Raw genomic sequence first — 18,525 nt, 5'->3', positions numbered from 1 at the left:
TATTATTGTTGTTTATAATTTGTACAATTAACCTCCTTGTGGTTCGACCCCGGTCTTGCCGGGTTATTTATTACTTCGACACTCCTGCACTTGGGAGAAGACAATAATCTTTTCGTCGTGTCAACAGTCATGTAGCATTTCAATGTGATCACGAGCTCACCACTCTTTCAAGAGTCTACTTATCTAGAGTTGCGTTTGTCCTCTATTTCACTCTAGGAACAACGTCTTACTTCTCCATGAGTCTCTCGCTCTTAGTCTCAAGAGTCTAGGTAGCTCTCCATCTTTAACTATGGGGGTAACCCATTAAAGATTGATCCATATCTATCTTCATACTTTGAGTATTACAATATCATTACCAAACTCACCACCTTGACAAGTCAACTTGTTCTAAGAACTTGTGCATACCCTTTGCTCCTACATAACAGTCACGTCTTAATGCTCCACAAGTCACCTACTTATTGTCCAAGGCAAATGTCTTCTAGCTCATTGACTTTTTGCATAGGGGCAATATCCATGAAAGTCAATCTTGCATTTGTCTCTCAATACTCATCATAGCCATTACATTGGTTATACACCTATCCATTCATATCTAGCCATCACATTGGCTTTGGGGTGTTCTGAACTTGGGTTCCTATCATAGTTCTCACATCTTTTCCTAAAGTGTCTCCATCATTGTTATATGGTGGTCTGATGTTAGGCTTCTATCATGGCCTTCAGTCCTTCTCCTGAGATGACTTCGCCTGTTATAGGAGGTTGCATCCTCCTTCAGCTGGGATGCTCCAAAGTGGCTCCAAAAGCCTCTACCACTATGTGGACTTGGGAGAGATCACTATCATTGATTACATAGAAAAAGAGAGTTGTGATATACTTCTCGCAATCCTTCATCTCGATTTCTATGTTTAGAGCTTATAAGCCTTTCTTCTTGATAGCTCTACCTACATCAACTCTCTTTGGTGTCTTCGCCTTTCATCATAGGCGGTCGCACCTCCTCTATTAAGTGCTCCTGCAACAACTCATTTTCTATCCTTGCATGCATTGGAAAGGTCCTTACTTATTGCCTTTATCAAGAGCACAACAGACTTCCTATTGTACATCTTTTCACAGTCTTTGTTCTAAGCTTCATTTGGGAACTCATCTTCTCCTTGCACATATCGTCTTATTATAGTACCTTATTGGATCATATGGGTACTCTTACATAATCTCCATGTGCCTTCGTGCAATTTTTGTTCTCCGAATTCTCCCTATTCCTTACTTATATTTGACAGTAGCTCATCCTATCACAACAGATATCCAAGTCAAAATAGGGCGTCAATCTTTATCCCCTTGCTGTATTTCTCTTCCATTATTAGCGTCTTCATCACTTCTCCCCTCAAGAAAATACAATCACTGAATCTATTTTCTTTGGAGAAATCACCACTCCATCAGATCATTAATCATACAGAACCCAACTATTCCTTTATACCGTCATTTTACTAGTCTTGAACAGTTTCATTACAAACTGTTACATATAAAATAGTACCATATGGATAATCCTTCAACTAAGCAAGCTCCTAAGAAAGATTGGAGGGGTCACACTGGTCCTGCTTAAAACCCAATCTCCAAGCTAGAACTTCTTATGTCATATCTATCCATCAGACTGTCTTTTTGTATATACAATAATTTGCTAGCTTTGTTGTGACTTTCCTTTACAAGTGATCAGGAATATCTTGATTTTATACATGCTTTCTCAACATCTAGCAAGACTACTAGTGCTTAGATTTGTCAAGATTGGTCTTCATTAACTTTCACTCTTCACCTCAAGTCATCTACATGATCAGGTGTCCAGAGTGTCCCAATCTTTCCTTCCTTCAAGGCAACTAAAAAATCTCTTTACTTAGCAGTTCAACACATGTAATTAGGCAAACACATGTAACTTTTTCTTCTTCATCTCCATTAACCACCTTGATGACCTTTAGATGTCTCCTAATTAAGCAATCTCCCTTTAATAATTCACCACCGCTATTTTTGGTCAAAATCTCAACAATCAAACCTTACCATTGCATCTGGAACTATCAAATTAGTTGGAAACAAGGTTGAAATCATCCAAATCGCATTTCAGATGGCTAAGATTTGATCAAAACAATTCTAGCATGATGAACGGCCTATATTAAATCTCAGATCCGGTTGCACGTAGGATCAGCTGCATAGAATCCTATCCCTCAGCTCACAGCTTGACTCGCGCCTGATGACGTGACAAGTTAGTCCCACTGTGCTGACGTGTTAGTTGACTGGATGCTGACATGGCATGCCCACTACGCATGTGTGACACAATGCTTACGTCATGATGACATCATCCTCCATCTTGGTCAGCCACATGGGTCGGGTCATTTCATATTCAGGTTAGGTCGGCCCATCCGGGAGAAAAAGGCGTGTGGCAAGTGTGGGGCTCATCGGCATGCACAGGTGGCCACCTTATTAGCGTGTGCAGCCATGCCTGACCTCCATTTTCGATTTCGTTTTCACTAGTGGCTTCATCTCTTTCTTCTCTATGTAGTGATATGGTTGATTGTGCATCAAAAGTGTCATTAAGTCTCTTATTTTACATATGTATTTATTGTTTTTATTTGGTTTTTTTTATAATAATTGATGTGTTTTTTTAGTAATGAAGTTTGTTTTAATGTTTCGATAGGTTTTTGGAGCTTAAATGAATTAATTCAAAAAATTCAACATCGGAATTCAGACAAAGAATTGAAGAGACATTTAGTTGAAGATTGAAGCAAATCTTGGTTCAAATAAGTGCTCCAAATTTGTCCCAAAAAACAATTCTATTTCAATTCTAGAAAAGAATATCATATGATTTATTTCAAGCCCAAACTTGCCTTATGTTGTGTGCAAACTTCAACCATTAAACACTCAAGGTTTCAATGTCAATCTTAGCCCAAATAATAAGTACATTTGTATACTTATTTGATGCTCAAAATCAACCCAAAATCAGCCCAAAATCAACCCCAAATCAACCTTCAAATCAACACAAACACAATCCATAATCTTACATGTCCACACAACAAATAACAATTGATTTATTTTGGGTAATCCATTGATCCAAGAAGGCAAGCACATGGATGGAAAGCTGGAGGGGATATTTTAACATTATTTTGGGTCAAAAAGAAGAAGGAGACACCTCATAAATGAGGAAGAAAAACGTGCACCAAAGTAGTTGTAAAGCTGTCTTGATTTGATTTTTCAGAACACCTTTCGGTGTTTTACCCATAACTTTTGACTTAGGTGTCCAAATGAGCTGTTCTTTAATTATCTGGAAAGGTGACAGAATTGCCTATAAATATGTCTCTAATAGACTTCTCCGAAAAAAGCTTCTAAGAGGGTCGAATTGCTGTCCAAAGTTAGAGTCAGATTTGTGTCTGAATTTTTTCTGAAATTGTATTGTGTTCTTCTTTATAGATTTCGGTTCTTTAGTTTGTAAAACTTATTTTTTCAGTTGGATTCAAGATCTTTCATGTTTATTGAAGTGTTCTTATATATAATCATGGTTGGCTAAACTCTTTCTTGGATCCAAATCAAGGATAATGGTGATTGAGGTGAGTTCTTTAGGATATGAATGAATCTTTATGTAATGATTATTACTCTATTTACTTAAACCTTGTTTAGGACTAGATCAAAAGGGATAATCACAAGTAAAGCATCATATTCATCTTTCATGCATATTCACACAACTCACACAACTTTTACAAGGAAAGATGTACTTCAGTAATCTTAAAAAAAAGTATGTTATATCTTGCTTTATAAGATATTATCTATCCCAAATTAAAGCATGCAATGTTCAACACAATAATGAACCCAAAAAGGTAATCATGATCCTAAACAAGTCTCATTCACACACCAATGCAAGTATTTTTTTTTATATATTTTTTAACAAGCATGGTTATCTCAAGCATTCAACATAATGAAATATCTAAAATTAAGTTTTACATTATCCTCAATGTAAAAGAGAAAGAGAAGAAAAGTATAAAGATTAGAAAATTGTTACTCCCCTTCTATTTTCAAGGATGAATGTCTGATTGAATTGAGCATGAGCTGACTTCTTGCTTGATTTTTTTTTTTTAACCTGCATATCACAAGGAAAAGAAAACATAAAAGAAAACATTGATGTTTTTTTTTTTTTTTGAAAATAAAGAACCTCACACCCCCCAACTTAAAATAATGCATTGTCCTGAATGCATGAACAAGAAAATATAAGAGATGGAAGAAAGAAGAAAAAAATGAAAATGAAAATAAAAATAAAAATAAAAACTCATTACTTTTGATATTACAATGGTATTGGATCTTCAAGATCCAATGTCTCAACTTCAGCCACAACATTTTCAAGATAAAGTTTCAATCGATGACCATTTACTTTGAAAATATTTCCATTCTTGGGATTTTCTACCTCAAATGCACCATGCTTAGAGATGGATTTAATCACAAATGGACCAATCCATTTTGTCCTCAACTTCCCAGGAAAGAGATGTAATCGTGAATTATACAAGAGAACCTTTTGACCAACATGAAAAGATTTTCTAAGAATATGTTTATCATGCAAAGTTTTCATCTTATGTTTTGAAATTTTTGCATTTTCAAATGCATCATTTCTTAGCTCCTACAATTCATCCAATTGAAGCTTTCTATTTTTGCCAACCTCATTTTCATTGTCATTGAATTGCCGAATGGCCCAATATGCACGATGCTCAATCTCAACAGGGAGATGACAAGGCTTTCCATAAACTAGCCTATAAGGAGACATTCCTAAAGAGGTCTTATAAGCAGTGCGATATGCCCACAAAGCATCAACTAGTCGTAGGGACCAATCTTTACGGTTTGGATTGACTGTTTTCTCTAAAATGTTCTTGATCTCCCTATTTGCCAACTCAGCTTGGCCACTAGTCTGTGGGTGATAGGGGATACTGACCTTGTGAATTACACCATATTTTCTCATCAAAATCCCAACGGGCTTGTTACTAAAAAGTTTTCCCCCATCACTAATCATAGCCCGGGGCATGCCAAAACGAGAGAAAATATTTTCTTTCAAGAATTTGACCACAACTCGATGGTCATTAGTTCGAGATGCAATGGTCTCCACCCATTTAGACACATAATCAACAGCTACAAGGATGAATTGGTAACCAAATGAACTTGGAAAAGGTCCCATGAAATCAATCCCCCAACAATCAAATATTTCCAAAACAAGGATGGGGTTAAGGGGCATCATGTTACGCCTAGTGAGGCTACCTAGTCGTTGGCATCGGTCACATGCAACACAGAAGGCATGAACATCTTTAAACATGGTAGGCCAATAAAAACCACACTGCAAGATTTTGGCAATGGTTTTCTTGGAAGAGAAATGCCCACCACAGGCTAATGCATGACAAAAATTAATGACCCTTGGAATTTCATGATCAGGGATGCACCGCCTAATAATTTGGTCAGGACAATATTTAAATAGGTAGGGGTCATCCCAAAAAAAGGTGCTCACATTGCGCAAGAATTTTTGTTTGTCAAGTTTAGACCAATGAGAAGGAATCTGACTTGTGGCTAGGTAATTTGCTATGTTAGCATACCATGGAGAACCAATGTAAGAGACAGTACCTGCACAAAATAAATTTTCATCAGCAAAGAGTTCATTTATTGGAGATTCATCAATTATGGTCTTATAGCTTGAAAGACGAGACAAATGATCAGCCACTACATTCTCTACTCCCTTTTTATCTCGAATTTCAATGTTAAACTCTTGGAGTAGGAGGATCCATCGAATCAAACGTGGTTTGGCATCTTGTTTTGTGAGCAAATATTTCAACGCTGCATGATCAGTGAAAACAATAACAAGAGATCCAACCAAATAAAACCTAAACTTGTCTAATGCAAAGACCACAGCTAAGAGTTCTTTTTCAGTTGTAGTGTAATTCAATTGAGCATCATTCAAAGTCTTGCTAGCATAATATATGACATGAGGTTTCTTGTCTTTTCTTTGCCCTAAAACAGCCCCAACTGCAAAATCACTAGCATCACACATTAGTTCAAATGGTAAAGACCAATCAGGAGCTTGTATGATTGGTGCAGTTGTCAACAACCCTTTAAGCTTTTCAAAAGCTTCTTGACATTTTGATGTCCAATCAAATGGGACATCTTGTGACAACAAGTTACACAATGGTTTGGCAATGGTACTAAAAGAATGAATGAATCTTCGATAAAAACCAGCATGTCCTAAAAAGGATCTCACATCTTTCACAGTCTTAGGGGTAGTTAATTTTTGAATGACTTCCACTTTTGACTTATCTACCTCTATCCCTTTTGAAGAGACAATGTGACCTAAAACAATGCCATGTGTCATCATAAAATGACACTTCTCCCAATTGAGTACAAGATTGTTCTCTTCACACCTTTCAAGAACTTTTTCTAGATTCATTAGACACAACTCATAAGAATCCCCATAAACTGAAAAATCATCCATGAAAACTTCCAGAAAATTTTCCACCATGTCACTAAAGATACTCATCATACACCTTTGAAAAGTGGCTGGTGTATTACACAAACCAAATGGCATTCTTCTATAAGCATAGGTACCAAAAGGACAAGTGAAAGTGGTTTTTTCTTGGTCTTCTAAAGAAATCTCAATTTGGTTGTAACCTGAGTATCCATCCAGAAAACAATAGAAAGCTCTTCCAGCTACTCTTTCAAGCACTTGGTCTAAAAATGGAAGTGGAAAATGGTCCTTCCTAGTCACCATGTTCAATTTACGATAATCAATGCACATACGCCATCCAGTTTGGATTCTAGTTGGTACCAGCTCATTATTTTCATTCTTCACTACCGTGACTCCAGATTTTTTTGGGACAACTTGGGTTGGACTAACCTATTTTGAGTTTGCAATAGGGTAAATGATACCTGCATCAAATAGCTTAAGCACTTCACCTCTCACTACTTCCTTCATGTTTGGGTTCAATCGTCTTTGCATTTGCCTCACAGATTTAGCCTCTTCTTCAAGATAGATTCTATGTGTACATAAAAGAGGGCTAATTCCTTTCAAGTTAGTAATTTTCCACCCAATTGCTTTCTTATGTTTTCTCACCACTCTCAAAAGTTTTTGTTCTTGCTCTATGTTAAGTTTTGATGAGATCACAATAGGATATGATTCATCTTCCCCTAGAAATGCATACTTAAGATCACTCGGTAAAGGCTTCCTTTCTAGTTTATCAGGTTGGACAAGAGATTCCTTAACTTTCACTTGGGGTGAAATCAAAGGCTCAAATGATGGGGTCCATTGACCTATTGACATAATAGGCATTGGATCTAGATAAGTCTCGAGTTCTCTTACTTCCTCATCAACACATTCCAAAGAACAAAATCTTTCATCATTAATTAAAGTTCTCTCCAATGGATCCTTGATCCACACTCTCTCAAAGTGTTCTTGACAAACTGTTTGGATGAAATCTACCTCTCTAATGTCCTCATGTTCCCCGATTTGTTTGGAGACATTGAATATGTTCATCTCCACAGTCATATTCCCAAAAGACAATTTCATCACCCCATTCCTATAGTTAATTAAGGCATTGGATGTAGTTAGGAAAGGTCTCCCTAAGATGACTGGGATGGGGGCATTAGAACCTTGAATTGGTGCGGTGTCTAACACTACAAAATCAACAGGAAAGTAGAATTTATCTAATTGGACCAACACATCCTCAACGATACCCCTGGGAATCTTGATTGACCTATCAGCTAATTGAAGGGTGATTCGAGTAGGCTTGATTTCTCCTAAACCTAATTGTTCGTAAACAGTGTAGGGTATTAAATTCACACTTGCTCCTAAATCCAACAAAGCTTGATCTATCTTATGACTTCCAATAATGCATGAAATGGTAGGACAACCAGGATCTTTGTATTTGGGAGGGGTCTTAAACTGGATGATGGCACTAGCATGTTCAGTCAAAAAAGCTCTTTCTTTCACATTCAATCTCCTTTTGACTGTGCATAAATCCTTAAGAAACTTTGCATAAGATGGAACTTGTTTAATTGCATCAAGGAGTGGAATATTAACTTTCACTTGTTTGAACAATTCATAGATTTCTGAATTCATAAGATCTTGTTTATGTTTCCCTAACCTTTGTGGAAATGGTGCTCTAGGAACAAATTCTAAATCACTCATTTTAACTCCAATTTTTTTTAATCATCTCCTTTCTCACTCATCTCTTTCTCATTTATCTCACCTTCTTTGTCACTCAAACTCTCATTTGTCACTTGTGTTTTGATTCCCTCTTCACTTTCCCTAGATTTCTCCTCTATAATACCTTTAGGAATCCTAAAACCTACACCTTTGTCAACAATCTTTCCATTTCTAAGGGTAGTGATGGCTTGGACTTGTTCATGGTTTGAAGGTTCACTAGGTGAGGATTCACTCATATATACCTGACCTCTAGGATTGGGCATTGGTTGAGCTGGGATTTTTCCCTTCTCTTGAATGCTTAGTGATTGAGTCAACTTAGTTAGTTGACTTCGAATGTCATCTAAGGTCCTATTGGTCTAGTCTTGGAATTTGTAAACTTGGTTGTTGATTCCTCCTTGTGTTTGCATGAATTGTTGAAGAGTATCCTCTAAGGATCTCTTATGAGGTGGTTGGTATGTGTTATGTGTGGGAGCATGAAATGGTTGAGGTGGAGGTTGAAATGTTTGAGGTACTGAAAAGCCCTCATTTCTCCATCCAAAATTTGGGTGGTTCCTCCATCCAGGATTATAGGTCTCAGAGTAGGGATTGCCTACTTGGTTTGGAAATGGCTTTCTAACATTACTTGAATCAGAAGTTTGGCCATATAGCACTTCCTTGAAGGCTGGAATGGTAGGACACTCAGTTGTCCTATGCCCTTTGCTCTCACAAACAACACAACTTTCCTCTTGTTGTTCACTTATGACATGCACTTTTTTAATCTCAAGAGACTCTACTTTCCTAGCCAATGAGGCTAATCTAGCATTGAGGTCATCGGTCTCTTTCAATTGAAACTTCCCACTTGAATGAGAAATGGTGTTTCTAGACTCAACATGAACTGGGAGAGAAGTCTCCCATTGCTTTGTGTTTTCAGCCAATTGATCAAAAAAATCAAAGGCCTCACTTGGTTCTTTGTCATAAAACTCACCATTACACATGGTTGACACTAGCTTTTTAAAATCTGCGGTAAGAGAGTCATAAAAGAAACTCACTAACCTCCACATCTCAAAACCATGATGAGGGCATGCATTTAACAAGTCTTTGAACCTTTCCCAAGCTTGGTGAAATGACTTATTTGGACTACAAGAAAAATTCATCATTTGACGTTGTAAAGTTGCTGTCCTATGAGTGGGGAAATATTTTTTCAAAAATTCAGCTTGCATTTCTCTCCATGTACCTATAGACCTAGGTCGCAAGGAGTTTAGCCAATGGTCAAAACATAATTTTGACAACTTTAATTTTTGAGCTAAATCAAACACCACTTTAAACTATATGTTCTGATACCAATTATTGAGGATTCAGACCGGTGATATTCTGATAGTTGCTCATAAAAGGTTAAACACACTAACATATATTTAACGTGGTTTGGCAAACAGCCTACATTTATGGGAGAAGTCCATATTATTAGAGATAGAGAAAAGATACAATACAAATACATGGAGGAGGAGGATCACTTCCATCAAACTCAACTCCTAGCTCTCATTGCTGCACTTGCAACTGCTGCCCTTGACAACCCTTTTTTCTCTCTTTACTTTGCTCTCACCCTCTTCCTCTCATTTTGCTTTTAAATAATGGCTCTATTTATATACAATTCATGATAGATAAGATACCATGAATCATAACATAAATAATGAATAGGTTATATTATTTTTGTCAATAATTGATATAAGTAACATTGTAGCTTTTTGATAATGAAAATCTTACTTTTTAGGATATGCTGCAAAAGTTATTATCAATTAAATGACAACATCCCAGCAAGGCTACGATGATAAGTTTAGAAAACTATTCGGTAGACAAGCAGAAAGGCAAACTAATGCAACTGTTTGTGCTGAAATCTTCCATCTCAAAAGAACAAACAAGTAACTGTGATCTCAACTTTGAATTCCCAACTCAAACTTTAATGCAAACACTCTCTCTCCCCGTAACATTTTTTTTTTAAAAAAAAAAAGCTTTATCCAAAGAAAGAATCTTCTTCTAAAGCAGTTGCATAAAGTCAGGGTCAGAGACAACATGTATCAAGAGTAGAAATCTTAATATTCAAATGTCAATTTATTCAAATTGTCACACTGGATGCAAAAACCAAGTAGCAGAAAGTAGAAGTTCTGCATGCAGATGATGAATCTCAGAGCCAACCTGTGCACGAACGAAACCACAGAGGGAAAATGTACTGAAGTGACCGGATAAACGCCATGCTCATCCAAGTGGCCAACATTAATCTGAACTGACGCATGATCCTTGGAAGTAATCAGCCTATTCGTGGCAGAGCTGCACATCCACACCATGCCATATTTTAAGACGTTATTCTTGGCTGTTCTTGGCTGGGTATTATTACAAGACGTAAAGCTTACAAAGAGAATGAGTTACAAAGAAATTTTAATTAGATTTGAGAAATAAATTCAGTCTTAAACAATTATTTGAATGTTGTAAAGAGAAGTCACTAGATTAATTACTGGGTTTCCACAATGACATTGACATTTTCAGGTTACAAGTAGAAGACAGTCAAGTGGCATTCTTGTAAATAATCCCTAAAAACAATTTGATTTTCTTATCAATAATCACTTATAAGTTAATGACCACAAACTTAAATTTAATAAAAAGTAATTTAAATAAAGGTTAGTTTGATAAAATATATATTTGATTAAAATTGTGATTAAAATTAAAATTTAATAAAAAATAATTTAATATATTTGATTAAAAATATTTTTCAAATTAAAGTTATAAAATAACTAAAAAAGATATATATTAATATTAATAGTTTTTAATTGAAATACTATAGATTTAACTACAGCTATTACATCATGTAATAAACAATATTTAATATAAAAAAATTTTATTATTTCATTAAACTATTTACAATTCTATCACATATAAAATTCATCCGATAAAGATTTCAGTCTCAATGGATTCCTAAGCGTCCAACAATATAGTGTAAGATTTCATCATGAATAAAATTGAAATTATGATCAGATTCTATAAATATTTCATCATCATATGATCTTTTTCTAATGTAATTATGTAGTGCTATTGATGGCACTACAATTTTAACTTGTGTTTTGTATCGATAAGCAAATATGTTTTGTAAAATCCTCCACCTTTATTTCTATACTCTAAAAAAAATATTCTATCACATTATATATTGATGAGTGCATATAATTAAAAAAAAATTAAGATTTTTTCATATATATGAAAATAAAATATTTTTTTATTTTTAAAAAAAAATTAATTTAAATTTATTTAATTTTTTTGCTTAATCGAACCCGTCCAATATATTTCCATGTATAGTGAATTCACTCTCCACATGAATAATGGAGAGTGGATTATTTACTCTCTGCTCACTGTTCATGTAAATTTACTCTTCATTATTGACTTTGTATAATAGTGGAGAAAGCTTTCATGCAGCAGAAGAACAATAAACCCACTCGAAAGAGGCTACCCTGCACGACGGTTCTGGAAAGTTTTTTAATTGAAGTAAAATGACAATGACCAGCTAATGAACTATCGGTGAAGGAGAAAGGAGAATACGGCCTTAGTTTCGGATGGAACCCACAATAATAAAAATATGGTATAACCAAACACTTATCATCTGCGTTTTACTGTAAACGCAACCCAGCACCAAACACACTTTTTCTCAACTATGAGAACCTCCAAATTCTACATTTTCCTCCTACTTTCTTCAATCCTAGCCGTCCACATATCTCTATCATCACCATCATCATCCACAACCCTTTATTTTCTCCCCTTAAATTCAGAATCGCCGTCGTCATTTTGAGTGTCGGGGATCCGTTGCAGAGTGCTTGATGGATGAGGAGTTCCAGATGGGCACGGAGAGCAACATGCGCGTTCTACGAACTACAAGGTGCATAAACTACGGTGCGCTGAGGAGGAACATTGTACCCTGTTCGACCATATGGTTTGTTTGATTGTCACGTATTAATAGGAAAGGTGTGGAATAAAAATAAAAATAAAAAATAAAAACAAAAATTGAACAGCACAGGATAAGTATATTGTTGATTTTTAAAGTGATTCTGTCCATGGCTTCTCGTCTTCTTTTTGGTTTATGAATTCAGAGTTCCAACAAGTAAATATATAGAAAGAAACCATTATATTTTTTGTTATCAAAGTAATTGTTATTATCCATTTTATTTCTTTGTAATTCTGATCTTTCTCCTCTTCTCTTTTCTCCAGGTGTTTCGGCTTAGGGCAAAATATTTCAGCAGAAAACTAGTGAAGGAGTGATACATAGTGATCGGATTTCTAGCATATTCAAAACCAAAACTAATATTCAGAAAGCAAAGAAATTTGTGTGCCATTGAACTTTGAATAAATTCGAATACACACACACACTCTTCCAACTTACTGAATTCCGAATAGCTATTTTTCAATCATTATTTACCATTCAATATGGAAACAAAAGTATTAACTAAGATGAGGAATTACTTAGCCAACAGTTGGAAAAGAAGAATGAACAGCCAGCAGCAGTAGCTTTGTAGAATTATCACGGGGCAGTACAAAAATAGCGGAAAAAGGTCAAGGTCTGTGCTGGGTTTTTCATCTATATTGATTGGATGGATAAAATGGTCACCCCAAATCTGATTGTAAGTGCAATGAAGGCAGAAGGAAACATCTAGAGCACAAGAAGTCCAGCCATGAACCTCACACTTTGTGTTCTGTACCTACGCTGGATGGCTGGCCCAGCTAATTAGCAAGATTTACTTTGGACTTTAATGGAAAGGCATCATCATACACGCCTAAACCCTAAATTGCCAACAAATACATGCATGTCTCTCTCTCACAGCTTTTAAATAGCACCAAAGAAGAAGCCTTTTTTGACCAAAAAGAATTTTGTCGCATGAATCTCATTCTTTTCCTCCATTAAAGCAATGCAAACATAGACAAATTATGCCAATGTGACCTCGTTACCCATGCAATCTCCATCTTATTGGAGAACCTCATAGCACACACTCATGGTCACAATTATTTGGACCATCACAATGGTGGACCAGAACTCCATTTTGTTCAAAATAATTCACATCTGTTGCCCCCTACTCTTGCATAGTCAAAATGCTACCACAGGTACTAAGATGGTGGAATCAGGATGATAATGGAACAGATCATAGGACTTACACAACCACACAAGACAAATTAAATTCTCAAACCCATAAGCACTTTCATAGCATGCCATAAATTTCAGCATTAATACTCCCGTTTCATTCCATTCCCTTGCCCCAACACACAAAAAAAAAAGAGAAAGATCAACAAGGCAACAAGCTATTGGATGCTCTCTCCATAAGTTTTTTTTTCCAAAAAGAAAACAATAATAATAAGAGATCGAAGAAGTATGTATTCCTTGAATTCATAGCTTTAGAAGATGATATAATGAACTTAAGCAGAATCATTGCCTGGCTTGGGTTCTTCCTTGACCTTGGGAGGGACAGAAGGAGAAGGTGAACCCTCTACCCCCATTTCAGTTCTGAGATCATTGATGCTCTGCTCCAACTCATCTATCCTGTTGCCCATTTCATCAAGTAACATCGCAGTCAAGGAAACCATTAATAGGTTACATTGGCATCATATCCACATTAAGCAATATATTCTAAGCATTACCAATTAAATTCCATGTGAGTGAAATTGTTCCATTTTGTCTTCCATGGTATTTGAGAGAAAGTCTACCTTTCAAAAGAAAATCTCAAACTCTCTTGCAGTTTAAAACAGTGAAAAACCCTTGAACATTCTGTCAAAATAAAATAAAATAAAATAAAATTTTGATTTTGACATCACAACTATAACCTTACAAATAAGATTTTTGGCGACTATCCCAAATGGAAACAGCTACATCAGATTTCAAATCATAGAACTCTGATGATATGCAAGTGAGATAGCATATCATCCAAAGTAGACTAATGATATACCAAGTGGACTTCTCACGAATGCCATTTCACAGAAGTGTAAACTTATCCCCATAATAAGCATTAAGCTACTCAAATAATAATGGAACTGCCCTTTTTCATACAAACACCCTAAGCATTTAGGGAACAAATGAGGGGAAAAAAGGATATTCTTTGTAACGATGGAGTCAGACATTGTCTGGAACCTGGATTGCTGCAAAAAGCAAAGATAACCAACTTATGCATCTTACCTTAGATTTGCTAATGCCAAACAGAAAACCATCACAGATTTAGCAAAAAAGATACTCACCATCTGCTGAAGCAAATTTTGCACCTGCAGAAAAGCAATGCAAACGATCAGCTAAAGCCAAACATTCATTCACTCGAACCATAAACTCCATCCACTGTTTCCATTTTCCACACATAATCACGGCACAAAACGAACCGAAATAATACTAAATGAAAGGCGCTTATAATAATAGGCCTTAACTGTCTCGCTCCAGCACACGCTAACTAAACTAACTGTGGTTGAAGAATCCAAATAATTTAAGAAGGAAGCCTCAGATCCAAACCATCAAGAGACATATCTCCATAGCATAACAGTGCGCGATACATGAAAAATCTTCACACAGCCCATTTGTTCAAGAAATCATTCTTAAGACAACAATGAAATCCTCATAAAATTATCGAAGCTAAAATGGATGGATTATGTAGAATACACTTAAGAATGTAGAGTAGAACTCACAAAAGCAGTCATATCAGCAGTGCTCTTTTTGGCATCATCTGCATCGTGCCCATCCTGCCAAACAACAGAAATTCCAATAGCAATAAGCGAAATAATTCAAACATAATACAGATTTTTTACCAATATTTCCTGATTTCTCATTGGAACAATACATTCTCTACAAATCTGACGATTACAATAATTAAAAAAATAAATCACAAAATCAACACTCACTGAATCTAAAAAAATAACCTAATTTATAACCATAGAAACCCTAAGGGTAATATTTATGGATTCAGAAAGACTTACCATTTTTTTTGCTTCTTCTGTGCCCTTCCGAGAGTTCGATTAACGGGACCGAGAAGAGAGAGAGAGAGAGAGTGAGTGAGGGAAATGAAGATTTGGATAGGTGGGAAGTATGAGCAGGTCTCGCAAAAGAAGTGTGAGGAAGCGTATTGTTACAAATTTATCCTTGTAACATGGGAAAAATTACAGTTTTACTTTTCCTTTTCATAAAAAATAAAATAAAATGGACACATATAGTTTTTACAAGAGCGTGATTATTTTAATTCAGCCAGAAGACGATAGACATAGAAACGAAGCGTCCTTCTTAAAACGTTTTTGAAAATTTTTTATTTTAAAAAAAAATAATATTTTTATTTATTTTAAAATTATTTTGATGTATTAATGTAAAAAAAAAGTAAAAATATTATTTTTTTTTAAAATAAAAAAATATTTTTTAAAAAATAATTACCATGATATTAAACTACATCTTAATAATTGTTAAATAATTATAATTAAGAAATGGAATTACGAGGGTGCGTAGTAGATATGTGATGATATTTTAGTGGATAAATCATTGGTTTAAGATCGATTGGAATTTATGGAAAAAAAATTAAAAAAAAAAAAAAAACACATTTCAACAACTTCTTCATTCTATAGATTCTTAAATGAAGAACACGAGCAGCTAGAAAGCAAGCAAGGACATGCAGCATCAGCAGAACCCTCTCTTGCAATGGTTTTGATGCCCTAAACAGCTTGAATTAAAGTGGATTACTGCTCTTCCTAACCCTCCAAGCAGCCAGTGAAGTATGAGTATACCCATAAATCTGCAGAATCTGATCATCTCCAAAATTGAAAGCACGGTCCATCTGCTTCAAGCACCTCTCCACCGGATAATCCCCCGCCTTCCCACAAGGTTTGCATCCAACGAAGTGAGTAACAAGAGGCCACCGATCATCACCAAGACCGGCATGGTATTTCTCGATCATCTCCTCGTACCTGTCAACCAAGATCTCCCAGTAACCATGCAAATAATAAGCATTCTCTAAATATACTTTGTCGGCCCACTTATCCCTCTGTGTAGCCAGCAAATATACCATTGCAGACTGATCATCAGCTTCGAAAACCGGCCTCCCTTTCAGCTCCTTGGCAAGTAATTTCCCTGCTTCATCTCTAATCTTCCCTTTAGGCCCCATTGGTGCCCATGCGTCTAAAAGATCCAATGACCATTGACAGTTCCTTATGAAGAAACTCCCTGTGTTCAGTCCAATCCAATTCCTTTGATCATAAACCATCTCCTTCCACCCGTGCATCACAAGGTTATAATCCTTGTACTTCTCCCACGGCACCTCAAATGCCATGTCTGTAAACATAGCATCGCTATCCATCCACCACAAGAATTCTACCTCGGGCTGCGAAACCAGCAGCTTCCTTATTAACGGCAGCTTAGCCCAAAAGCCGGCCATTTCAGCGTCAAGCAGAGCCATGTTGTAAAAAATGTCGATGCCGTGAAGCCTGCAGTAATCAATCTTATTTTTAATTGATTTTAGCAGGTAATGATCGCCGACACGATTCTCGCAAGGTTTCGGTGAAGATCCTGTGACTAACAGAACTCTCGGTTTGTCAGGCCCAACAAAGTTGGGAAACTTCGGGTTTTCACCTAGCCATTTAGCTCTCTTCTGGTCCCAATCTGAAATCTTCGGCCCCAAACTGTATGGCTTGTCAGAATCAGGATTCTCATCGTCTTCGCCTTCATCGACTAATAGCTTGTTAATATCAAATGAGGCATAGCTATTTGGATCATCGCTTTTGGTGTTCGTATCATTCCTGCTGTTGTTGCGAGTCAATTCAGTGACAACTTTCTGTGGCTCGGCGCGCTTGCGAGAAGAGTAGAAGTTGTTGCGGAGGTAGTTGACGTGTTGCTCCTGAGTGCCAAACTTGCCAGCGCCAATTGTGCCAAGTAGGACGATGGCGGTCATGAAGAGGCAGAGTAGGGTGACCTTGGCATGGCACATTGGTCTCTGGAACGGGTGGTCCCGATAACTTACTCGGCACCAGTCCAGCATCTTTAGCTACAGCGAGCTATATATGTTAGCCAAATGCAAAGCTTTTTGTATCTGAAGACTTTGTTTTTAAAGGGTTCTTTTCAGGAAATGAAGATTGAAGATGTTGGGTTGTTGAACAGGTAAGAAATGGCAGAATATTAGGAGCCAAGGGAGATCGTCGGGTGGGAGCTGAAGAAGGTAGGAAGAAGAAAGAAAGATGCAATGGGAGAGAATAAACAAATAAAAATATTTCATCTTCGCACGTTCAGGGAATCAAATGAATATCTTGATCAAATTTTTGGAAAAAAAAAATTGAGAAAACTTAAATCATACATGTGGCCATGGTTTGAGGACAAAGTTTCCACCAACAACTAAACTATATATCAAATATAAAAGACTGTTGTTTATAATGCTGTCAAGTCTCCAATAGGAGGCGTGTCTTGCAGCAATCAAGGCCAGAGCAGTAAGAAAACTTCGTCTATTTTGGCTTCCAGCAAGATGAAGTTGGTGTAAATGTGTGGAGAGATTGAGATCTTAAGACTGTATTTAAACTACAACGAAGATGGCAGGGAGATACTCCTATTTTGGCTTCCAGCAAGATGAAGTTGGATGTAAATGTGTGGAGAGATTGAGATCTCAAGACTGTATTTAAAATACAACGAAGATGGCAGGGAGATACTTTCTCAAAGCAAATCAAATTCATCTGAAAGTAAGAATCTTTTCAAGATTGTTTACAAACTATCAGGAAAACTATTAGACTACAACAAGGAGACAGGAAAAATCATCGTAGCCCATTACAAAGATGTCAATTATTCTACACGGAGTTAGAAAACCTGGGATTATCCAAGGTTTGATGTAGCAGCTTTGAGTTGAAAAATCTAAATTGAAATACTGTCACTATCAACTCTATCATTTCTGATGAAGACCCTCTTTTCTCTTTCGTTCTTTCAGAACCAAAAAGCCAAAAGGCAAACCAGGCTCATCACCATAGCATGCTTGATAGCAATACAGGTGAAAAAGTGATAAGCCATGTCCTCCAACTGCTCGATTACACATGACAAAATTAGGAGATACACATCTGTTTCTGTCCATCTGCACCTGTCTGGCTTTTGTGATAAGTCTGTTGACTAATTAACATGGCTATAATAGAACCATGCCTTAATTTGAAATAATTGTCTGGCATAAGAACTGCTAAGAAAAGAAAGTTGTTCTTGAATATTGTTTAAACATCATTGGCAAATTTCCACCAATCATTCTTTAAAACCATAAAAAAGGGATGGATATAATAAATAAATAAAACCCTATATTTAAAAGAAAAAAGAAAGCGAGGATTTTGTGTGTTTTCCACAAAGAGATCTTATT

General features: G+C 36.2%; 2 protein-coding genes across 2 annotated transcripts; both read right to left on the bottom strand.

The window, feature by feature from the left end:
• Nucleotides 1-13,369: 13,369 nt before the first annotated feature.
• Nucleotides 13,370-15,286, bottom strand: HSBP (heat shock factor binding protein). Its single transcript, XM_011002218.1, has 5 exons — nucleotides 15,146-15,286; nucleotides 14,858-14,911; nucleotides 14,423-14,446; nucleotides 14,284-14,326; nucleotides 13,370-13,752 (listed from the first exon to the last, which is right to left on the bottom strand). Exons 1-5 carry the CDS (start codon nucleotides 15,146-15,148, stop codon nucleotides 13,610-13,612), a joined length of 267 nt encoding a protein of 88 aa, XP_011000520.1. The 5' UTR covers nucleotides 15,149-15,286; the 3' UTR covers nucleotides 13,370-13,609.
• Nucleotides 15,287-15,753: 467 nt separating this feature from the next.
• LOC105108063 (xyloglucan 6-xylosyltransferase 2-like) lies at nucleotides 15,754-17,358 on the bottom strand. The gene has a single exon (XM_011002217.1). The coding sequence runs from the start codon at nucleotides 17,182-17,184 to the stop codon at nucleotides 15,880-15,882; it is 1,305 nt and encodes a 434-aa protein (XP_011000519.1). The 5' UTR covers nucleotides 17,185-17,358; the 3' UTR covers nucleotides 15,754-15,879.
• Nucleotides 17,359-18,525: the final 1,167 nt, after the last annotated feature.

This window comes from Populus euphratica, unplaced genomic scaffold (assembly GCF_000495115.2).
Source record: "Populus euphratica unplaced genomic scaffold, PopEup_1.0 scaffold263.1, whole genome shotgun sequence".
NCBI classification, from domain to species: Eukaryota; Viridiplantae; Streptophyta; class Magnoliopsida; order Malpighiales; family Salicaceae; genus Populus; species Populus euphratica.
Note: the sequence above shows the minus strand (reverse complement) of the source record. Positions and strands in the feature narration are given on the sequence as shown.